This window comes from Gigantopelta aegis, chromosome 8 (genome assembly GCF_016097555.1).
Source record: "Gigantopelta aegis isolate Gae_Host chromosome 8, Gae_host_genome, whole genome shotgun sequence".
NCBI classification, from domain to species: Eukaryota; Metazoa; Mollusca; class Gastropoda; order Neomphalida; family Peltospiridae; genus Gigantopelta; species Gigantopelta aegis.
In genome coordinates this window covers 43029882-43055995 of record NC_054706.1, presented here as the reverse complement: position 1 = coordinate 43055995, position 26114 = coordinate 43029882, and the positions used below count along the sequence as shown (strand labels likewise).

The window sequence follows — 26114 nt, the reverse complement described above, 5'->3', positions numbered from 1 at the left end:
CTCAACAAAATTAATTAAGGGCTAGTAAACTTTCTTATATTATAATATAATTCTTTGTTACTGTCATATTATTTTAGCATGTTTTGGTCATATATATGGCTTCTATACATTGTTTCAGTAAACTTTTACTGGTTATACACGCAAAAAACACTGGGTATTTCACATACTTATGAAAAATATTGAAATGAGCATTAGGCAAGTATTTGTTACACATTTGTTCAGAATGTTTTTTGTCATTGTGTTCCCTCAAAATTGTTATTTAAGTCATTAAGTTTAAGAACATGCCACAATGCTGACAACTTTCAACGGAAGAAGTTGTATTTTCCCCCATATTTAAAGAAAAATGCTAAAATATCTATTGGACCTTAATTAATTTTGTTGAGTATAGTATAGGCAGATATACTGAACCATATTTGAATAATGCTGCCTCAATATATTAAATACAGTGCAATTTTTAATAGTAAAAGGTTCAAGCAGCCCAAAATATGTGTAAATATAGAAAATAATGCATTTCAGGCATTGCTTAACTTTTGCCGATGAGTATATCATTATTCATACCACATATTGCATTGTTATTTGGTTTGTTACTATTAACATCTAGTATAGGATGAATATCATTCATTTTGGCCTTATATCTGTTAAAAATTTATATGGATGACAAATTTATCACTATATTTAATTTTTCAATATAGTGTTTTTGGAACACAAAATGTGCAACGGTACCCCCATTCAAATGGCGATATTTTTTTAATCCACCAACATTTTTGCTGCAGACAAGCAGATATTAAATTCATATATAATATTAGAGCGGGATTCGTTGCCTACCGTTTGGTAGTCAGGAATTGCCAAAAAAAGACATAGGCTGGTCTCGGACTGTAATGAGAGCGTGTTTATGTCCAAATGTCCGTCTAGCTCTCTTACAGTCAAGAGTACTCGGGCTAGGTCTACATGTATACATTAGCTTGAATGACCTCTAGAGAACACACTTGAGCTAACTCATGTAGCATTTATTACCAAAGAAACCCCTCTTAAAAACTCATGTTGGTCAGATTACATCACAATGATGTGGATGGGGCTGAATGTTGATGACGTAGATATTTTTTCTAGTATACATTTAAATGCGTAATTTACTTTTTTATAGTAAGATCGAAATAGTTGGCTGTCCATTTCGTAACTGACCATTACACCTATCTATCTAACTCGCTATTTACGGTTATTTGTAGGTCGTAACTAGCGACACTATTGTAATGTCCGACGATGGAACTATTAGAAGCACAGACTCAGGTAATAGTATTAATGGTGTGTCGTAGCTGTTTTTAATCAGATTGGTAAATTGATGTGATCAAAATTAGAAATCACTGTGTACTCAGTTCTACTGTTTAATTATAATTATTAATATTGTCATAACGTTAAGACTTACCCAATAAATTTTTTCCTCATATCAATCGTCTGCCCCTTTGTTAACTTGGCCATAGTTCTGTTGATCATATATCGCACACTGCCACTGGTTCTCGCAATAGTCGATAACATATTGCATTTATGGTGTTTTCCAGTCTTGGAGTGACGTTATACGCAGCTCTTTGCGCATAATACCTGGCTATTTTTAGACGGGGGACTCTCCATTCCCAACGGTCGGGAATATGCTTAGGTTAGTAATAAAGCTTAAATTACATATGTATTAGTTGAGTCAGATGTTTGTTCATGTAATTAATGCATATTTATGTTATTGTTACTGCAGATAAATATATATTATATTGCTATTTTTGCTCTGTCCATATTCGGGTGTTATGCAAATAAATTATTCTTATTTTTATGCTCAGAACATTATTGATATCTTTCTTTTAATATTGTTAAATTACCTGTAATTACATGCTGAATTTAGTTCGAGTCACATCCATCCATCCCCTTATTGATATTGATATGTAAGGGAGGGCTGGAGGTGACTCGATCGAGCTAGTTGTATTTAATTTATGATTAAAACGAACGCAATGCGGCAATGTCGTGGTTTTGAAAACGTTTCACGAACACCTACCCCACATCCACTAGAGTCTAGCCAGACCCACCCACGGAGTAGTTAGAACCTGCTCTAGTTGGGAGTCAGTATCTACCAACCATCGTTCAGGTGCGGATTCAGCGAATTGGGTGGATGGGTGGATGCGCACCCCCACGTATTTGAAGTACCCTCCAAAGACAAGTCAAGTGTTTATTTTTGTGTTTAGACACCGTGACTGGTGACCTTCCAAATATACACCTGCAAATCAGGAACCACAGGTCAGGCCACGGAAAGAAAATACCGATTAACTAAGAAAACACTCTGAATATCATTTCAGTACGTGGGTTAATATACGGACAAAACATAATTCAGTTATTTGACACTTTGACAATGGTGGTTTATTTTGTATTAAAAAATAATATATATTTATTGTTGGCTTATAATAGCAGTAAGTGGCACTATCATTTTACATGAACATTTAATGTACTGTAGAGGAAGAGACAGAAAATTTAAAATAAACATGAAAATTTATGATAATTAACTATGGAGTTGGAATCACACTGATGTGTTTCTCCTAAGTAATTTATTCATTACCATGTCAGTAAATATAGAATATGTAAAAACTAAATATCTTGTTTAAACTGTCAGTACAGATAAATACGTCTAGACGCCTGGCTGCAATACAGTTCAGGTGATGCTGAATTAATTTCCAGGTGTGTATAATAAAGAGTTATACGATAAATTGTTTTGATTTTGATTTTTAATCAAGATTATTGCAAAATAGCCATACCGTACTGTATACCCATACATCATGTATTTGGCCCATATGTGCCTCAACAGTCACCCAAGTAAATTATAGACCCCACCTACCACACAGATTGCATGACACATTTTTCTAGGGCCTAGAATTAATGACCAAATTCATGATTTTGTTACTTCATAAGTCAAGGAAGCTTCCCACCAAATTTATTTGGAAATGGTCTAGTAGTTTGAGAAAGAGAGAGAGTATTTTTACATGCCCCTATACCACTAAGGTTTCGGACATGTAGTAGTTTAAGATAAAACAAAAAATTGGCTTAATTTTCCCCATTTGTGCCCTGCCCCTCGGGTTGCTGGAAGGATCAGAATAACAAAATTCAGAAATTAGTTTCTCCATGTGGCAAGGACGCTTCCTCCAAAATTGGATTGGAATTGGTCAAGTACATGTAGTTTTAAAGAAGAAGTCAAAAGAAATAACATTTAAAATGCATTTCTCTACATAACTAAAGCAAACTTCATTCCTTCCCTAGGGACAAGCGGGTATCTCAGCATTAATAACATTGACAAATTAGATAAAGCATCTATTGATGTTTACATATATATGAAGACTATTTGGTTAAATCATTTCTGGAAGTATAGAAGAAGATTGTTAAAAACTGGTTTAATTCTCCCTTTTTGGTCTCACCTCTCGGACCTCGAGAGGGTCAGAATGACAAAAAACCACCAGGCAGTCAAAATGATCAAAAGTAGTAGACCCACAAAAAAATAAAAAATATAATATAATAATAATAATAATAAATAATAATAATAATTAAATTCAAAAAGTTCTAGTATTCAAGGTCTCACTACACAGATCACTTCCGGGTGAGAGTTCATTGATTACGTACACTATAGTTCCTAATTGTGACATGTTATGGTTCACATATTCACTTCTAGGAAATGGTGAAGAATTAAAACAATATATATTTTTAATGGTAAGCCTTCTGACCGTATTTTGCCCATGTTATTTTGTAATATTGTGCATCGACCTTTCGGGACGTGGGTGTACAGCGCAAGAGACAGCCGGAGTGAATCGGTTAATGAACCACCTGTTCGGACCGCTACTACAGCCAGATGCGGTCATATAGCAAAACACTGAGACGGAAATGTTCTGAGTTTTGGAGTGAAAATAAATGCTTATATAATGTATGTTCGCAGTGGCGTATTTTGTTAGTGCCAATGAGAACCCGTTCTATTTGCAATCTTCGTTTGAAGTTGGGCAATTTAACATGGGTTTCAATCTCAGATGACATCTGTGTAGTGAGACCATAATGTAAAACATGAAATTACTGTTTATCCCCAAAAATATAAGTGTAGCAAGCCAAAATGAAAATGTACTAGTGTAGCATCCTTATCAAAGGTAATTACATCGATGTGGATTTGAGCCAAGTGTATGGGGGTCCTATTTGGGTAAATATTGCAAACGTCAATTTTATTTATTTTTATTTTTATTTTTTAGGGGTGTATGTGTCAAAATGTATATTCTAGTGTTCTTACATGCAATATATAAATTGATCTGAGTGTCTAACACTGAGTTTCTCATTGTTAAAGGTCAAAATTCAAGGTCACAAGGTCAATATCCAAATTCACCCTAATTTCTGTGATTTTGTGCATAATGAATTTTTTCGAATGTAGTCGTAGTGACAAACAGTTTTGATGGTATTGTGAATATATACCATAGTATTCTACTATAAAAGTAGAATTTGTATCTGCCATTAATAATAAGTGGATCTTCATGCTGAAATATACAGATAAAACCAGGATGTCAACACTTCATTATGAAACAATTGTTGCCCATAGCAACAATTGATGAAAACTAATATTTTTAATGAACCAACTAGATAATTAGCTTCTTTGTATGTTCCCCATATCAGAACTACCAACAAGGTCATACATTACCATATAGTGGCTGCTTGTTTGGTGGCCATCTATTGTGTGGATGACCAAGGAGTAACAATGTGATATGAAGTTTTATTGGATGGTATGGTGCATCTATCTTTTGGCGTATTGGTTAAGAGTTCATAAGTTACACAGCTCTAGTATAGCTTTTCATGGTGTAAATGACCCAAATTATCAAACTGACTCCAAACCAAGTTTGACAAAATCTGTCACTAGACAGATCACTTCTGGGTGAGAGTTCATTGATCACGGTCCACTATAGTTCCTAATTGTGACACATGTTATGGTTCACATATTCACTTCTAGGAAATGGTGAAGAATTAAAACAATATATATTTTTAATGGTAAGCCTTCTGACCCCATTTTGCCCATGTTATTTTGTAATATTGTGCATCGACCTTTTGGGACATGGGTATATACAGCGCAGCCGGAGTGAATCGGTTAATGAACCACCTGTTCGGACCGTTACTACAGCCAGATGCGGTCATATAGCAAAAAACTGAGACGGAAATGTTCTCAGTTTTGGAGTGAAAATAAATGCTTATATAATGTATGTTCGCAGTGGTGTATGTTGTTAGTGCCAATGAGAACCCGGTTCTATTGGCAATCTTCGTTTGAAGTTGGGCAATTTAACATGGGTTTCAATGGCAGATGACATCTGTGTAGTGAGACCCAAGCTCCAGAAGCAATTTCAGTAGAAATAAGTGAAAGGGTTAGAGTAATGGTTAGGTATTATAAATAAAGTAAGTAAGTGTAAGTAAGTAAATAAATAAAATAAACATATGAATAAATAAAAGTTCTAGTATTCAAGCCCCAAAAGCCATTTCGGGTTACATTGTAGGTATTATAAATTATGTCAAAACGTATTTCCGAACATATTTAGTTAAAAATTTAAGTAAGATTAAAACAGCATACGTTAATAACAAAAGAGAGCTTTATTCCCAAACTATACTTTATAGCCCCCCCCGCCCCCCTCCCCAAGTACTGAAGCAAATCTTCAAATTCAAGCAAAAATGATGAGACACGGAGAAAAATGAGCTGGCCTGAAATCTTTTGACCATGTATTTCCACCATTCTACTCACTATATTAGTGGTAATTAATTATTATTTTTATTCAGGCAAAAATCAATCCCCCCACCCCCCCAACACAAAAAACAGAAGCCCATACACCTATGAATAATGATACTGTTGGGTAATGTTGTACATATTAAAGTTGAAGTTTATCCACACCACAAGAATACATTGATTTATTAAACATGTCTTTAATTTACCAGTCATGGTGCACTGGCTGGAACCAATGGGCTCACTGACGGGAATCGATCCCAAACCAAACATGCATCAAGTCAGTGCTTTACCACTGGGCTATATCCTGCCCTGGTATATAATTTGTATTGGCTTATATCCAACACTTATAACTCCACTCCCAAAATGAAATAGTCAAAAACACTTAATTTTTAATTTTTTATTAGAAATTGTGAATCACACATGATTACTCTCTTATATACTGTTATACTGAAAATTCAACAGATACAAAAATAAGAAATTGGATTTCTTCTGTTAACACAATTTAGCTTTCACTCAGGGCTTCTAGAATCTTCTAAATCCCCACTAGCCATGGGATTAGTGATTTTTAAAATTCACTAGCCATGGTCACAAATCCACTAGCTGTACATCTGCAATAGGCTTATATTTGTACTATTTTTACAAGGAAAATCCCCAAATTTAGCCGAAAGAATTGTTTCATTGTTGTTAATGTTTTTTGGGTGGGTTTTTTCCACTAGCCATCAGGCAGGTTGAGACGAACATTGGACTACAATATTCTAGAAGCCTCGACTTTAAAAATAAAATAATCATTATAAAGTTGTTGTAATTCCTTAGGTATAATACAAACGTGACACATACATATATGCCCACAAAACATCACTACTTCTCCAGATAACAGAACTACATGTAGACAGTGGACAGACTACAAGGAATTTGAATACAAGGTCTTAAGCGGTGAGAATAAATATTATTATCTTTTATAACTTGACATCTTATTTTGTATGTTAAAACAGAGTATTTCAAATTAACAAGATTTTGTTTTACAATACTTGTATGTTTAATTTTCCTCCTATGATACTATAAAATACACAAAAATACACTACACACAGTTTATCTGTAGCATACATTTTAAGGAAAAATAACAAAAGACAAAAATTAAACATATTAACCAATATCAGTAATGTTTATATATATATTAATCATTTTCGAGTTGAAAGACGCTATTTTATAGAGTGCTCAACCGTGTGGGAGCCAGATACATCGTTAAAAGTGTATATTAATCTCTACATGACAGGCTTGTTTCGTGAGAGAGTTGAATTGCTCTCACTCATCAGATGTAGATTTAATTACACTGTCAACGGAAAGCTGATGACGTAATGGACTCTGTGACGTCGAGGTTACTTACGTCACTATGCAGGTCTATAGGTGATGTGTGGTATGCGCACAGAAGGTATTTGCGTGTGTCGACATGCTGATACGAGTTCATTCTTGGAGTTTAGTGTGCTGGTTTCAGGTTTATACAGACAAACACATTGCAGAAAAACTAAATCTAGCAGACCGCATAGATACAACAGCAAAAAGTGAAGCATTCATTACGTTAAAAAGACCACAAACCAAACTTCTCCAATAAACCCACCTGTAGACTAATAAACCCATCTAAACCGGAAATTGGCATAATAAGCAAAAAAATCTTAGAGAGAATCAACAGAAAGATTCTGAACACAACCAGAACAAACCAGTGGAGGAAGACGTGATTAAGTGGTTTAAAGCAATATCCAATAAATCCAACTATTCTTTCATATGTTTCGACATATGTGATTTTTATCCGTCCATAACAGAAAATCTCGTCAAACAAGCCCTACAGTTCACATCCAAATTCGACGATATTTCTAGCGATGAGATGGAAATAATATTACAAGCAAGAAATTCACTGCTATTTAACAACAGCAAAGCGTGGTGCAAAAGAGGCAAACAATCACGGTTTGATGTAACTATGGGTAGTTATGATGGAGCAGAAATTTGCGACATTGTCAGGCTCTTTCTTCTTTCAGAACTACAAGCCAAATACGGCAACAATATAGGACTATATCACGACGATGGCCTAGCTGCATTCAATGAGTCACCGAGAACCATAGAGATAATCAAAAAAGATATTTGCAGAATATTTGCAAACCATAAACTCAAGATCACCATAGTCGCAAACAAAAAATCTGTAGATTACTTAGACGTAACTCTAGATCTTGAAAAGAGCTCAGTCAAACCCTATATGAAACCAAACAACACACCTTTATACATCCACAACAAGAGCAACCACCCTCCAAATATCATCCGCAGTATACCAAAAACAATAAATAAAAGGCTTTCTGATATATCTTCGAATGAGTGCATCTTTGAAGAAGCGAAACACCCATATAAGGAAGCCTTACTCAAGAGCGGATATAACTATAACCTCAAATACACCCCAACAGCAGAAAACAACAGACGCAGAAACAACCGCAATAGAAACATCACCTGGTACAACCCACCATATAGCTCCAACTTGAAAACCAACGTAGGTCACCAGTTCCTCAGATTACTCGATGAGTGCTTTCCCAAAAGCAACCCTCTCCACAAAATTATAAATCGAAACACCGTTAAAATTAGCTATAGCTGCATGCCTAATGTTGGAAAAATAATTTCAGCGCATAACAAAACTCTACCTCAACAACACAGAGACAAAGACGCCGTTCCCTCCAGGGAATGCAACTGTAGACGAAGAGCTGAATGTCCACTTGAGGGTAAATGCTTGCAGAAAGGAGTAATATATCAAGCTACCGTTAATACACTCGATGACAACAAGCAAGAAACATACGTTGGTTTGACCGAGAACACATTTAAGACGAGATATACAGCGCACACGAGCAGTTTTCAAAACGCAACACAGAAGAACGCAACAGCGCTTAGTCAGTACATTTGGGCACTGAAGGATAGATTCACCCCATACACCATTAAATGGAAAATTTTATCCAAAGCAAAGTCATACTCTCCAGCGAGCAAAAGATGTAACCTCTGCCTGAAGAAAAACTGTTCATAATGTATAAACCTGAAACTCCAAGAATGAACTCATATCAGCATGTCAACACAGACGCAAATACCTTCTGTGCGCATACCACACATCACCTATAGACCTGCATAGCGACGTAACCTCGACGTCACAGAGTCCATTACGTCATCAGCTTTCCGTTGACGGTGTAATTAAATCTACATCTGATGAGTGAGAGCAATTCAACTCTCTCACGAAACAAGCCTGTCATGTAGAGATAAACATACACTTTTAACGATATATATATATATATATATATATATATATAAATGTTTCAAAGTAATGTATTAAAGTCTTAGATACTACTCATGCACACTTAATAGTAGTAATACATACTAATAACAAGGCTTGCTGCCACACAAATAAGCTTGTCAGGCACTAGTGAGCTAATTAAAGCCAAAGTTTGTTACCACAAATGCAGATTAATTTATTCATCATTGGTCAAACATTTAGTAATTCTGACATATAGTCTTGGAAGAAAGCCACTACATGTTTGCATTAGCAGCAAGGGAGTTTCTTCATATGCTCTTTTCCACAGTTAGGACATCACATACATCAAAAGCAATCAGAGAATGTGTCCACTGAAGTGATTTGATCCTGTGACCAAAGCACTTCAGGTAATCGCTCTACCAACTGAGCTAGATCCCACTCCCTTGTTCAGCTAAAAATATCGTATAAAAACGGATTATTTCAACTTATAAATGTAAATATACAAGGAATTACACATGACTAAAATGTTTTAGCAATTAATTAAATACAGGCTTCATGACTGATTAAATATATGTTTGCCAATTTTTGTAATTATCAACCAAACACATTTGTGATTTAATGGATCAATGACCAGGGGATCAGAAGAGAAGTAACTCTGTAATATAATTTTTTACAGGTGCATTTTCAGTGCTGTTCGGTTTAATTTGTATATTTACATGAAAAAATTTAAAGATTTTTAGAAACATATAAACATTTAAATTATTATTACCAACACAAGGTGATTTGGTTTTTTTACCTGATGTTATCATATTCTTAAAAAAAAAACCCCAAAACAAACATGCACATCATGGGCTGAAAGTTACAAAGCCTTGTTTATGACTCACACATGTATAACTAAATACATTTACAATGCTTAAACACCTGTGTTTAAGAAAAACAGGCTTCATAAATTTGGCCCCAAGTGTTTGTCACAAAGTAGCAAACAGATGATCAATCATAAACACTACCACCATATCAGTACCATTAAAAAATATATGGCATTTTGATAGGATGGACTATAATGTAGAATATACAAGAAGCACTTTGCATGCATAAATATTTAATTTTCATACAAATATATTTTTATAATTATTTAAATAACTTTGTTTTACATATTTATGAAATGGACAGTCTAATCCAGAGGACTGACACATCAAATGCCCTTTAGAAAAGTCTATTAAATAGTGGTTTCAAACCGAGATTCAAATGTGTTAAATGCCCCTAATCAATTAAGAAGAGCGGCAATACTAAATGCAGAGGACAGGTGACTATAACAGAGATATTCACAAACGTTGATACACGTTCTTTATTTCAGATATCTTCATGTTCGCTAAGTCCTGGCACTCAATTTTCCAATAGGATTAACACTTTGGAAAGTAAAATTGTTTTTCAATGCCCTTCAATTAGTTAAAATTAGAATTAATATTAAACCTGTCTTCTGTTGGTGTTCATATTACATTGCGAGTTATATAAGACATATAGCACTAGCAATGTCCAATTGTAAAAATACACAATATAACTGTTTTAATTATAGTCAATGATTTTTAAAAACACAGGATCCATTTTTGTCACCAATAGTTGCAATTAGAGTACTTTATAACACTCATACTTACTTTATTGCCTGAAGTAATAATTTGTAAACATTTTATACCTACATTTTGAAATTTGCAACAGGTCACAGGGGCATAACTAGGCTTTTGAAATGGGTACTCAATTCTGTGGGGTAGAGGGCAAAATATATTGAATTATGATTCAAAGCATTCCAACCATTTCCCAGAATGTTAAAACGCATTCTCCAGTATTCTGCAAGCACAAAGGAATATTTCAAATTATTTAAAATTTATACATGCCCCTAAGATTTTAACCATGATTCCCATTTCAAGTAAAAATCGACCTCTTAGATTTTAGGTGGTCAGTTTTTACTTTAATAGATTTTCTGAATATCAGAGGACCAAAATACTTAACAATTTTGCAAATGGTCAGAAAACCTTTAGCCAAATTCAAGTTTCTATTAGCCATGAATTTCAAATTAGCTTTTTGACGAATTCATTATGAAATAGATTTGCCAAATTCAATTTTAATTTTCATTTTGTGAACAAAACTTGAACATGTTGCAGAATGAATGAGTACACATCACAATCCCCTCTAGGCCTACTACCCCAAGACGGATACTATAAATTTAGTAAATGCATTATGAAACAGAACACGTGTCAGCTTTCAACCTCTTTGTTTTTGGAATAATCCATTTTTGAAAGAAAACTAACTCACTCCCTATCGGGCTGCCAATAAGGCTTTAATTAAGCAGCCATGACAGTAAGATTTTGAAAATGGTTCTGCTTCAAATAAATACAACATGCCATGCAACTGCCAATATAACCATACATTTACACAAGTATGCACCAACAATACCAGTTTTTTTTATAAATAACAGGCAGTATGTGAACTATTTAAACAAGATTCATACAGCACTTACCAAACAGGCCACAATATACATATTTTTTACTCAGTTATGGACCTTTGTATGTATGAATGTATATACCACAGGGCATCTTTAACTTCAGTTTAATATTAGTCATCAAAAAGTCTAAAGTGACATCAGAAAAAGGGGTAACCAGCATCCAGAGTAAACAAATCTTAATACATAATGGTCAAATAAAGAAATTAAAAAATTGTGCTGGATAATGCAAAAGAATGACCAACCAAGTCCACTATACAGTAATACACATGTATATTATAACTCAACAATACCTGGGTGGCAAGATTAAACCTCTGCCCACTTCATCTACTAGCATGAAGCTTGTAACATTAGTTATGTTTAATGTGGCATTCTAAAGTTAGTTTGTTAATAATCTAGTTCAGTGTTGAGATTATTTAGAGGACTCCTTCCGCTTCAAAACAACAGGTCCGACATTGTCACCAGTGACTTCGTTGTGCTTTGTATGGCTACCATCACATAGAGGAAACTGAAAAATACCACAAAAAAACAAACTAACATGATTGTTAATATGTGATTAGTACAACATACATGTACATGTACATGTATGACTACATTAAAGGGTTTTTGTCAATAATTCCATCAAAAGAAAAGAAAAACTGTTTTGGAAATAACCAAAATACTGTATTTTTGTTTACCATTTGCAAAATCATTGGTCAACATATACATTTATCATATAATAGCTAGCATATCCAGTGTAATAAAAGTATAAGATATTTTTCAAATCACTTTCAGAATAACTTTGCAAATTTGATGTAAATTAATCGAGATCACAGCACTACGTTTATAGACATTTAATTGACATGTCATAACTGATGTATGCATTCATAGTCACCAAACAAAAGCATTTTAATAGCAACTTAATTAACACTAAAAGCTGTTCAGTGTTCAGAAAACAAAAAAAAATATTGAGCATTACAATGTACTCAAGTTTGACATCATTTCCATTCAATAAGAGACTGCATCACATATTCTTATGTCATTTAAATATCTAGTAATGGTGGACTGGAATTAAAGTTGTGTGTACAATTTACAAAAACATGTATTAAGTTTGAGATTATATGATAAAGAGATTTAATATTACCCGTGTGTGTTCTGGTATCCTCAATGTCATATATTAGAAATAAAAAATAATGTACTATACTTGCATAATACAATTTCTGTTCCTAATATAAGATATTGACGATACTGAAACACACTTTCTATATAAACAAAACAGCAATGTACTCACCCATAGTGAAGAATGTTGCTGCTCATGTAGTTTGAAATGATATATTTGAAATTAGTTTATCCTAGTAAATTCTCTATTTGATTTTTTTTTGTTAATCTGTCTCTGCTAGTTGGAGATCCATTTTGTATAGTTGTAGGATTTAAAAAAAGAAAATATAATTTCAAACTCTTTGAGCAGGCGACATTTTTCACTATAGGTGAAACTTCTGTTTTATTTATATCTTGACCAGTGGTTTTACAAACTGCACAATGTCAGCCCTCTACATTAATGTTTCTGTCAGATGCCAGATGGCACCTTTATGTACTTCTACTGCTACATGGTGTAGATAAGTAATTAATAGTTATCAATGAATTAAGGCTCTCCTCAGAATCACTTATTTTAACAATATATGATTATATTATTAAATTTTATTTGAAGAAATTTAGTCTTTTTACATAGCTTTCCAGACGGTTCATCATCTGGACGTTTCGTCCACCCACCTCGGACAATTCGTCCACTCGATTACAACATTTAGACCAATAAATCTAAAATGTTATTTCTTAGCCATTGAAATTGTTAATTATTTTCGTTTTGTGGTAAACTACTAGTATACGTCGAGATTATCTTTACTCGTAACAAAAACATTTTTCAATAGATATATTATTATTATTATTAATTTTGATAGCTCCTTCAAAAATAGTGTCATAAATAAATTTGTAAATACAATAATCGTAAATTTACTTTGTTCCATTCCCTATTATAATTACAATATTATAATTATAATAGACTATGTCTATTAAACTGTCCCCATCATACTCAGTAACCCCCCACCCCTTCTGCCGCGGGCAAAGCCACTGGCGATGTCAGAGATATAGGCATGGCAAAGTTGTTAGGTTAGGTTACAATCTGCACTTCTCTGGCAATTATCTGTGTCGATATCGATATTCCACTAAAATAAAGTGTCTGTACATTTATTTAGTCCGTGGATGAAATATACGGTAAATAACTTATATAAAAAAGAAAAAAAATATAGTTCACGAATTGTCAAAGAAAATGTTTTGGTTGTGGACGAATCATCTCGAGTTTTTATTGAATGAATCATCTGCATCCCTTTACATATATACATCAGTGACTGCTGTTTGACGGGTGTGATCACACCCACGCCCGTAAAACATATCTCGATAAAATGCTCCCTTTAACAAATTTGCAAGGTGAACGATTTATACTGTTAACTTATAGTTAACTTAACACTGGCGTCTTCCTTAATATAACAACTGTTTTCATTAGATGTATGTAAGCGAAAGTAGTACTGTCTATTGGAATATTCCGATCATTCGGAACACTTAATCATAATCAGCCGAAGTGTTCCGAATTATAACGAGTCTGCAGAATGGGCGGGCGAGGGTGTTACTTATGTACCAATCTGGCAAATTAATTGTAACCAATGTCAAAATAAAACTATATTGCTATGTTTATTTACTTGTTTGTGTGTTGTCGGGGTGAAAATTAAGGTTTGCCGAATTTGTCACCTGATGACAGATTATTAGTAGGACTTAATAGGACTAAAATGAAAAATGACAGTCAAACATGAACAGATATTCATTTTATTGTTGTATATTATCAGTTTGGTGACATTTACATTTTAACAATTAAGTTATGCTAATTTCTGAGGAGAGCAACGACTTGCAAAACAAATTCTGGGGAGCTTTTCCAAGCTCCTGAAGATTTTACAAATGGCAGCCACTGCTTACATGTGTACTATACTACTGATTAACAAGCTCCTGGGATTTTACTGAATGTTCTTTCTTTCAGTGTCAGAGTTAAAACTAGTATCCAATGATTAAGTAAAGGAATACTAAATTAAGGATGTGGTCTTTCATCAATATATATAATTTTGTGATAGCACTGTTTTTGTTAAAATGCATTTTTAAATAAATAACAGTCAAAATACATGTACTGATACCATCACTATTTAGTACACACAGCAATTGTTTTAGCCTTTAATAATGGATGCCACTTAATGAACTGGTGGTGCAACATAACCAGTCAAAGACTATGGTCAGAATGCTTTGGTACTACATGACCACAAACACTCTGTAAGTCGGCATAGAAGCACAGTGGCCACATACATAAACACCAATTTGTACTGTCCAGTTACACTTCCATTATCTTCAACACGTGTTTTCTTCAGAAAAACTGTTATTTATGACCTCATTATTACCGAACCGGCCTCGGTGGCGTCGTTGGTTAGGCCATCGGTCTACAGGCTGGTAGGTACTGGGTTCGGATCCCAGTCGAGGCATGGGATTTTTAATCCAGATACCGACTCCAAACCCTGAGTGAGTGCTCCGCAAGGCTCAATGGGTAGGTGTAAACCACTTGCACCGACCAGTGATCCATAACTGGTTCAACAAATTCCATGGTTTGTGCTATTCTGCCTGTGGGAAGCGCAAATAAAAGATCCATTGCTGCCTGTTGTAAAAGAGTAGCATATGTGGCGACAGCGGGTTTCCTCTAAAAAACAGTGTCAGAATGACCATATGTTTGACGTCCAATAGCCGATGATAAGATAACAAAAATCAATGTGCTCTAGTGGGGTCGTTAAATAAAACACACTTTACTTTACTTCATTACTACCGACTATACTTTTTCAAGCTTTCATTTTAGCAGTTGTGAATACAGAATTGAACTGAAACACCTGCAGTATATTTTCCATATTTTTACAGCATATTCACTGCATTAACCGACGCTGGAGAAATCTGACTTTGAATCCATTTTGTTAGTGGCTTCATAAGTAAACTCCTGCAAATTAAGTAATCACATTTTGGTTGACGTGACACATCCGGTTATAAGAAGAGAATTCCTTTCATAAAGATGGCCATCTTTATAAAGTAGAAATAATTAGGATTTTAAAAATTGATTCTAGTAATGCTCATTTGCTATTTTTAAATGCATATATAGTGAAACTCCTCTAAACTGGACACTCTCGGTACCAAGTAAAAAGTCTGGTTTTAAGAGGTATCCAGTTGAGAGAGGTTCTCTTCTGTACAGATATTTAAAAAAGGACCATGAAAAATGTCTGGTTTTCAGGGAATTCTGGTTTACAGTGTCCGGTTTTGAGAGGTTTCACTGTATTGATGAGTAATTTTAGATAGGCATCTTTCCAACAAAGGAAGTTTCTTTTTCATAATAATACTCATTTAAGCAGATATTCCTTTTCTATACTAATAATAAAAAAAGAAAAGAAAGTACTATCAGATTATTGCTAACGTACCTTCTTTGACCTCCAGCACCGGCAGTAGCTGACCTTGTCTCCCAACTCCTCTATATCGACTACATTCACAACCTTCGGGTTCTCCTTCTGTATCTTCCTATTCACAGGGTAGTCTGCCTTCTCAGGCTTAGGACGAAACGCCTGAATAGTCACATATATGATCACACTAACAGTGCCAACAAATGGAACGAGAGAAAGCCACTCATGAGCTGGAAAAAAAAGTCAAACAATATGACACATGGCGCGTACATATACCAGCAGCTGAAATAACTGGTTGTGTGGTCACCAATGGCAACCACATTTTTGACTAGATACCTAGAAAAAATTGTATTTAAACACCTATCCTACTAGTAAGTCTCCTAACTGGTCCCTAACTTGACTCATCCTGGGGCCAATTGGCCCCTAAAAAGTTATATTACTTCAACCCCTGATGTACATTTGTATAGGTACCACTACCTAAATACTATAACAAATTTTAAAAATCCATCATTTATCGACAATACAACTACAGTCAAACTTCATTATCTCAACTTCTGTAATCTCAAGTATACCAAGATAAATCTTGCAGTCAAGAAGTTTCTTTTGACATATACATACATGTATGTAATGATTACTAACAACTCTTATGTTTATTTTGAACCACCATTTACCATATCTCAAGCTTGTTGGTTCAGTCCCTTTAACATCAAAATAACAAAGTTTGACTGTATATACATTTTATTACATGTGATACTGCTGTCCTCTGTTGGTTCTCTCTATGCAGTGATTAGAAGAGTTATTAAAGTGAAGTCAGATATGAGCCGTATGTGTTGAAAAATGCATACCCGGACCACTAACACAAACTAACAGTTTCAGAAATGAAAAACACATAATTTTAGAATTAATACAAAAAATGTAATTATTCCTGCTAACTGAGGGTAACCATTTTGTTTCTTTTTTGTCAAGTTTGATACTCTAGCTTGGAAGTGAAGTGACATCAGCTCCTGTATGCAGTTGAAACAAATGCTGTGATTTATGACAAGGTGCTTTGCTTTGATCAACCTGACTTGTAAAACAATATAAAGGTCCTGATAATATAATAAACTAATTAACTAAATATATTTCAATGTGCATTAACAGAATGAAATGGGGTTATAGTATTTTTCCCTCTCAAAAACATCCGAAGAAAAAAGGCATACTATTAGGCCTATTGGTACGTTAGAGAAAAAAACACCACCCATGATAAGAAAGTGATATTTTTTTCTTTGGGACTAAGCAATTAGCCAGTTCTATGATTTTTGATGGGACTGTCTACTTAATCACGAGTTTCAGAATTATTTACAGTAATAAACCCTGTTGGTTGATTATGTCCATTATCATTTTAGGGGCGACAGATTATTTGTTGGAGAACATTTTAATTTTCTTCAGTAATATGGTGACACGTACTAGTGACGTAGATCCTGATCCACTACATTCTAACAACATAAGTGTCTACAATTTCTTCATACAATTAAACAAAGACTAATATTAGGACATACAATGTACCATGACACATCAGATTGGTAACAAATACATCACAAATACCTTGTGATGTTAATAATTCTGATACATATTCTTTGTGTCTAAACAGCATCAATTGCCATGTCTGGTTACCTACCAAATATACACCTGCCAATCAGGAATCACAGGTGGGGGCAAGTAAAATAATAGATCAATTAACTAATTAAACGGTCCGTTAATCGTTTCAGTATGTGGGGTTTCTAAAATACACTGCAGGTTAATGCATGGACAAAACATTATACATCGTAGGACAATTATTTATATTTGTTTTGTAACCAGTTTGACAATGGTGGTTTATTTTGTATTGAAAAATAATATATACTTATTGCTGGCTTACTGATATAGAATTATTACAGAACATTGCGATGCATGCCTATTTTATCATCCTATAAAAATCAGGTATGTTTGTTTTTTCAGTTCTAAGACTAATTCCTGATGTGACATACTAAGTATTACGTAACCACTGGTGGATTCATTGGGACAGAGCAAACTGAATGTGTCCGTTATATATAACAACTGTAACATTTATACCATTTTGTAATTAAATATATCAATATACTTGTGTATTAAATATTGTTAAATATGCCTACCAGTCCAGAAGCCTTGCCAAGGATTAAAATGCTATTTTAAAACTCACTTGCCCAAGGAAAAGTATGATTTCAATTCTTACTTTCCCAAAAATATTTTTCCACTTGCCCATACAAAATATTTGCTTGTTTAAGTGAATAAATGAATAATACTGGTATATGTCATATGTAATTATTACAATGACACATTATACCAGCTTAATATATGTATTATGTATCTGTATCTAGCAAAATGTATAACACATGCAATCTGTGTGCTGTGGAATGTACAAAAAGTAGAAATGAAAAAAAATATTGTTTTGTTTAATGACACCACTGAAGCACACTGATTAATTAATCATCAGCTATTGGATGTCAAAAATTTGGTAATTCTGACTTGTAGTCATCAGAAGGAAACCCGCAACATTTTTTCTGATACAGCAAGGGATCTTTATATGCACTTTCCCACAGACAGGAAAGCACATACCACGACCTTTGTTTAGCTGTGGTGTACTGGTTGGAACGAGAAAAAACCTAATCAGCTGAATGGATCCACTGAGGTAGTTCGATCTTGCGACACAAGTACCTCAAGCAAGCAGTCAACCAACTGAGCTAAATCCCGCCCTACAGAAATGAAAGGAATATTATTTACTGGCAAATGAACTGTACTGTATTCAACTAACACTCATTTATTTAACAACTGGATGTAAGGGCTGCTTCTGTCACCTATGACTGTGCATATTATCAAAACAAAATTCTAAAATATGGGTGTGTGTTATAATTTTGGAATAATAAACACTTCTATGTTGGTGAAAAAATGACTGTGTTGTGCGAGCTCACACAGATAAAGTGAAAACTAACTTTATAAAGATTCAACTTATATTTTGGTAACATGCTGGGTTATATCATTCTAAACAGCTTTTTCTCGATCCATCAACGTTATTGGCAATTTAGTTTACGAACACCGATATGAAATACCATGATTTACGAATAGAGGCCTAATTTGTTAAATACCTTAAAAACAGGAGGGGTCTTATTCAAGGATGTGGGCTTACTTCCAGTCAAATACAATACTCGATATACTAATCATGGTACACAAAAGGTTGTTTCCGTGACTTTAATGACATGGTACCAAAAACTATCGTTTCCATAAAATCCACGGGCCTGACATGCACCAGATGGATGGATGGAGAGAGTGAGTCATGTTATAGTTTTCTTACTTGCACAACCGATCGAAGTCTGAAAGGGCTTGTGGTCTTTGGGCCAAGCTTTAAAATGGCAGATTCATGACGCCTGCTGCAGACTACGGAACATTTGACAAAAATCACAAACTTGTGTTTAAAAGGGATAAAGAGGCAGTGTGTGTTCGGAAAGTTCAGTTGCCTGGTGGACAATTGAATTGTAAATTTTACTCATCCGAGCATATGTTTACTCATCTGATACGAACGGACAAGTACTTTTGGCCAGGCCTGCTGTATATCTGACCACTGAATTACATCAAATTAGTTGTATTTCTTCGACAGGACTAGCTCTGGATGAGCAGAAAATTTAGCCAAATTATCTACTGAACATAAAAGTTTTGAAAAACCTAGTAATTTTCCCATAAAATAGCAATTATAGCATGCAACTGTTTTGCCAAATTAAAATAAAATTTGCCAATTGTTTGAAAAATTTGCAATTGGCAAATTTGGTGAGTGGCAAAGCTAGCCCTGTGTCCACTATGTTAAAAAAGCATACCACTGCCAAATATACTCCTTTATTTCACTAAATCATATTGCACACTCGCCACCTGTGGGTCCCAGTGATATCACTGGGTGAAAATTAAAGGAGGGCGGCTGCTCAGCACCACACCCTTCAAAAAAAAAACCTCGTCTTTTAATTAAACCGAAGATGATATCGGTCTAACATTCACGGACAGTTTTGGTTTTTCTGAACCGATCAAAGTTTTAATAATATTATTTTTAATAAAGATTTCAATATATACGAAAAACAATAAAGATGTTTGTAAAGTGATCCCCTAATGTCGGATACATTTTTTGCTACTTCCATCTTCATCGAATGAATCGATCACTGTGATAAAATATTATCGCCAGCTGATAAAAACTAGTTTCATTTTTGTAAAGGTGGTGTATATATTATTTGGCACTCAAGATAAATGATTTTAATGATAAACACTACCACTTCCATTATTTTTATAAGTGTTCATATCACCCCAAAATGAAGTTTACAATATTTTATAAAGAACTGCTGAATAAACAGAATGACAGAAATGAAAGAAAGTAAAAATCATCAGTTACAACCAATTATATCTGCAACAGAGGACAAAATATCAGACGATAGTTAGTGGAAACAAAAGACAGAATGACCGTTCTGATCACGTGACAAATTTGGCGCCAAATAAGTGAGGTTTTTCAATCGGAGATTGCCGAATCCGTAAAAAAAAAAAAAGAGAAGTTTTCATTGCTCAAATAAAATATAACTTTTATTGTGTCTATTAAACATACAAATGGATACAGTTATGGGACAAAATAGAGACTGTTAAAAATACTGTTAAAGTGCTGTTCCAGATGTATGATGTATTGAGCTATATCAATCAGGATATTATTTAATATGATTAGAAAATGTAAAAAAAAATAATGTAAAAAAATTATATACCGGTATATTTTCCATTTAAAAATATTCTCCTGAAAAACAGAACCAGCTGAATTTGTTTCGGGAATTTCCGTAAGATTTGATCCGTGACGTCACGAAGGGAACTCCTTTCGATAGTCAGCGCCATTGTTCATTGCTTCTTTTGTGTTTATTATGGTTAAATGGCGTGTTGTTGGCAGCTGTAGCAATACAAAAGCCGATACATTTAGTCTTCACGCATTTCCTAGTAATGTTGCTGTGAGAAAGCTGTGTGTGAATTTGATTAAAACAACGTGGAAATACTGGACAGGAAAAAAATGCCGGAGACCGTTGCGACAGCAGACACTTTAGTTTTGATTCGTCCGAACTGGCTTGTCGGCTTAAGCGAGATATGGGAATACCATGTGTTATGGCTTTTAAAAAAAGATGCCGTACCAACAATTTTTCTGCGACACAAAACAAATGACAAGCTGACACCATCCACACCGAAATGACCTTGGGGTGCATATCGTCAATGTCCCAAATTGTGTTATGCTTTCAACTCCGGTCAGTTTGTTTTCTCATGCACAGTTCGTGCAATCATCGAGATCCGATTTGTTGTCGTTAGCATCTCGTTCATTTGTGAGATTTTTCTTTACAGTTCGAGAACATTAAAACAATAAAGTACAGACAAGTAAGTATCTATAGACTAGTCCGCCCCAACCTACAAAAATGTAGGGTTTTTTTGTAAAAAAAATAAAAAAAGAGCTAATTTTGTATGCATCTTAGAAAACAATCGGCTCAGAAATAAATGACTTGTAAATTCCATAGTATGAAAAAAGGCATTCCCTGTAAAACAGACTATAAATACATTAAATTAATTTTACTATACCTTCCCACAGAGAAAACCTTTTTTCATACTATGGAATGTGCTACAAGTTATTTATTTCTGAGCAGACTGTTTTCACAACTGCACACACAAAAATAGTATTGTTTTGTTATTTCCAAAACACTTTTACTTTTTTTTTTACGTCAAACTAAACTGAAATTATTCACAAAAACACCCATCTTCATAGATGGATGGGACGGGCTAAAAGTCGTTTTTGTTTATTTCTTAAAATTAAAATAAGTTATTTATTTCTGAGCAGACTGTTTTCACAACTGCACACAAAAAATAGTATTGTTTTGTTATTTCCAAAACACTTTTACTTTTTTTTTTTTACGTCAAACTAAACTGAAATTATTCACACAAAAAAAACATCTTCATAGAGGGATGGGACGGACTTAAAGTCGTTTTTGTTTATTTCTTAAAATTGCCGATATTGGGTCCACTTGACTCGTAGAATTCAAGAGTTATTTATCGTCTTTTCTACTACATCACAAGTATTAGAACATACAGTGTAGCAAAATAATTCGCACGAAAAGCTAAAGAACAAAACAAGAATACAAGTTGTAAATTAGTGGTAAGCTGTCTCCACGACCATTTTCATCGTCATCTGTCAGGCCGGTGGTTCGTCGGAAGATGTTCCAGGTTCAAACTAATAAGGCATTATTTTGTTGTGTTGCACAAATATTAGTCCAGTCGTCATTACTACACTATTCATCATCGAAAGAAGAATCGCATGATCAATGAGCTTGGCAGTCGCTGTCGGTCCCACTTTCGCTTGCACGGGAAGTCATCTCGTGGTAGGTTTCTGTGAAGTGTGTTCCCTTCGTGACGTCCAGGCTATTTACAGGCAAATGTTTTTACCGAGAATTTTACTCGGTCGTTTCCGGCAGTGTTCTACGGGAGTGTAGTTTTAATACTTTTATGGGGCATTTTCGTAATTATTGATTTACATATCGGTGTAAAATATTATTGCAATGAATTAAGAAAGCATTTAATTGTGGAATTTGAAATTTTAGTGTATGGTCTGGCACAGCACTTTAAATTATGTTACGGTAACTGTCGTAAATGTTTCGTCAATTGCTTTTTCGTACACAACGCAGCTTGTTTCCTTTGATGTCCAGTGTGCAGACTGATCTTGTTTTTTTGTGTGGAAAAAAAGTGTGCATTTGGAAATAGCAGAGATAGGTATTGGAAAATAAAGAGGGGCGCACAAAAATAAAGGAGGGCGGCAAAATGGAATAGCAGGGTGGGCCATCACGCTTAAATGGAGCAGCGAGAACACTGGGTCCAGTGAGGAAACAATTAACAGTCACGCGAGGTTAATCTTGATGAACTAATCCTAACTTTATTTATGATAAGTATCCTGGCGTCATATGTTTTCAATATAACTTATAAGCAAAAAATTAAATATAATAAAAACAAAATACTTCGTACATACAATAATACTTTACCTTTCTCAAGACACATTAGTTTATTGTGAAAAACAGTGATAATTTCCATGAACGCCAAGTTTTTCCGCCCAAAAAACTAGCTGCTAAGTCGTACAGCTGTTTCTGCTATATTTTCACAAACGTCATGTTTTCGATAATTTCATTGGCTGTCTATTTTTGTCCTTGTTATGGTAGTGTAGGGTCTATACTCTGTGCAATAATTTACATCAAAATCTTCTTTTGAAAATAAAATCATAAAATATTTGTAACTCGTAAAAAATATTGAATAATTTTCAGACCAATACATGTAGTGTTCATTGAAAACATATTTACATTAGGTTTTCGTCATAGGTGATGTCTAATCATCTTGTTATATGTATCAACGGCACCAAAATTCAGATTGTCACCATAAGTACTCCGACAGCGATACAGAACTATATATTTTCAAAAAATCTAATTCCACCAAACCACCTTTATTTGCAGTAAATGTAAATGCAAACATGCCCCCACCAGAATTACTGAAAAGAACTTTGCTGTGAATGACATAAGAGGTAACCCAACCAGCCTTCCATAAATTTTATTGTTCAGTGTAAAGATAACGTGGTATATCGTCTAACTTTCGAAGGTCTGATGTCGGCGTTTTCAGACGATAACTTTGCAGGGATTTGTGATACCTGAATTTCGCTATGTGAGGCATTACAAAAAATTTATAAGATGCACACTATTTATGGTATTATAATTAAATTAAAACATAAAGTTGGCAGCTTGACTTAAAGCATTTTTAATATTGAGAGAAAAAATACACTTTGTTGTTTATGTTCAGGCTGATAGTGACATAATATCTCGCATAATCTTGCAATACCTGCAGTTACAAACGAAGTATCGAAAACATATGTCAATCGAAATTGTATGACACCTTGACGGTATGATACAACTGTGTCGGCGCGTCCGGTGATTCGGCGCACTTCGTATTTTTCTTAAGTATGCCATGTTGTCAGTGTTTTTAACAAATTAAAGTTCAATTCCTTTTTCAATTAATCAAGTATCAACATATTTATTGTTAAGGGTGCAATTAAAAAAAAAATTGAATTTTCAATAATTATATCATACTTTCAAAATAAATCCTTCACCTGTTTTCGTGTATATAAACGCGAAGTAGGTCAGCCTTATTGATATTAAGAATGTTAAAACCAGTTTGAAAACACCGCATTTTTTAAATTATAGTAAACAGTATTTAAATGTAATTATTTTTGTTTGGTTATTTTTATTTAAACTGAAAAGGAAAACAGACAAATGCAAACAAAACAAACATTTTACACCTTAATTGGTTGTCATTCCAGTTCACAATTGTCACATTGTTATAAAAAATAAAAAAAAGTGTTCAAAATAAGATCTACGTGTGTGCACAATCTACCAGAGAAAAATAAAATCCATGTAGGCATCTTACTCTTAGCCATGCATAACAATAAACATGTATGCATCTGCAGTACGGTACCACTCAAGAAAACGATTCCGAAACAGATCATGGGATGGGTCATGTGTGATCGTTCATTTTCATAGTAATATTTTTAACAAGACAAAACAAAAAAGTACTTACTAAAATAATTTTGGGACAATAGTGTAGTGTTTATGGGCTTAAAGTGAGGTCAAGGGCAGTCTATAAATAGCGGGGTCAATGATCCACATCTACTGTGCCGAATCACCAGACATGGAAATCGTTTTGGATACAAGGAGGTGCCTATATTGATGCACCATTTTAAAATGTTTATTTACTACAGACATAAAACAATTTGTAGTGTATTTCAGATTATCATTATGCACTGCTTCATTGGTGAGAGTCACATTTTATTAAATATGTCAGTGTTTACATAGAAAATGGTTTTTTGTACCTAATACTGATATATTTTACATAAAACGTGTTCCACAATGTTTGTGTGTGTGTGTGTGGGGGGGGGGGGGGAGGACTGCATTATATGGGCGGAAACGTCAGACATTCCATTTGGGTTCCTCCATTTGCACGCCCTCTTTTCGGAAAAAACAAAGCCCACAATGCATAGTATGCGAACTTAACAAAACAATTACTGTTACAAACACATATATCGAATATATCTATACCTGAAAGTTTTGCAAATCCTAAAAGTGAGGATGGAATAGGAAGACCTTTCAAATAATTAGGAAGAGACACGCAAACTAATCTCGATACCACTTCCATGATCGTGCACTGTAAAGTATTTTGTGTTACGCATTTGTTAAGTATCATTAGACTGGTCCTTGTCGGTATCAAAAAAGATCCTCAAAATATTAGAGACACCCCAAGACGACCCTCCATCGCCGACCGTCACGTGGCCCAGGCAGAACTGGCCGGTATCGCCGGTACAGCCAGTCGCCACGCCACAGGCCCGATCAGCCGCCGTTGGCAAGAGGAAGGCAACATCACCGACCAACCAGCCAGCCAAGACCGAGAGACCAGCGCCGGTAGTCGCCCCCCCCCCCCCTCCCCCCGAAGAGTCCGAGTGGACCGTCGCAGTGAGCGGACTGAAGAAACACCTTCATCAGTACATGCAGGGGGACACGACAGACCCGACCAAGCTCCGTGGCAGTTACCTCAACGCGGACTGGAGACCCCTGGAGGACGGCAGCGAGTACGAACTTCACAGCAAGATGTTCGGTACTCACCACACCGTAGTCGTGACGCACCGAAGGGAGCAGACCTATAGACAGGCCATACTTTCGAACAAGTTGGACAACCGGAATCTACATAAGATGATCCGAGCGGTCTGCGGCCCCGACTACGGTACGGTAGTCACTACCCTGTTACGACGCCAACATCTGCTGCCGAACCTCCGGGACACTCCAGCCTCGCCGACGTAACAACCTACGTGGCATCGGGTAAATCTTATGCCACAGCTGTGAAGGTTTCTACAACCAGTGTAGCTATTCAAACTGACTTGACTTGGCCAAACAGTGAGGATAAATTTAAGAAGATTTCTGATCTTGAAAGGGTGCAAAGGCAAGGTGCAAAAGCTGCTACTAACAA

The 26114-nt window shown here is 34.9% G+C and overlaps 2 protein-coding genes and 1 long non-coding RNA gene across 4 annotated transcripts in view; 1 reads left to right on the top strand and 2 right to left on the bottom strand.

The window, feature by feature from the left end:
* Positions 1 to 1568, bottom strand: part of LOC121379266 (5-phosphohydroxy-L-lysine phospho-lyase-like) — a 39005-nt gene extending 37437 nt beyond the window's left edge. Inside the window, exon 1 of one of the 2 annotated variants that reach the window (XM_041507798.1) lies at positions 1421 to 1568. In XM_041507798.1, coding sequence (XP_041363732.1) covers positions 1421 to 1530 — 110 coding nt within the window. In that variant the 5' untranslated portion in view covers positions 1531 to 1568. The remainder of the gene's footprint in view (positions 1 to 1420) is intronic. The other variant, XM_041507800.1, reaches the window with a different exon arrangement.
* LOC121379268 lies at positions 1169 to 18140 on the top strand. Its single transcript, XR_005958819.1, has 4 exons — positions 1169 to 1284; positions 1554 to 1648; positions 16989 to 17065; positions 18000 to 18140. It is a non-coding gene; the product is annotated as an uncharacterized LOC121379268 (long non-coding RNA).
* On the bottom strand, positions 10354 to 25570 carry LOC121379267 (CDGSH iron-sulfur domain-containing protein 2 homolog B-like). The gene is made up of 3 exons (XM_041507801.1): positions 25193 to 25570; positions 16044 to 16252; positions 10354 to 12028 (listed from the first exon to the last, which is right to left on the bottom strand). The coding sequence occupies exons 1-3, from the start codon at positions 25335 to 25337 to the stop codon at positions 11933 to 11935; spliced, it is 450 nt and encodes a 149-aa protein (XP_041363735.1). The 5' UTR covers positions 25338 to 25570; the 3' UTR covers positions 10354 to 11932.
* Positions 25571 to 26114: the final 544 nt, after the last annotated feature.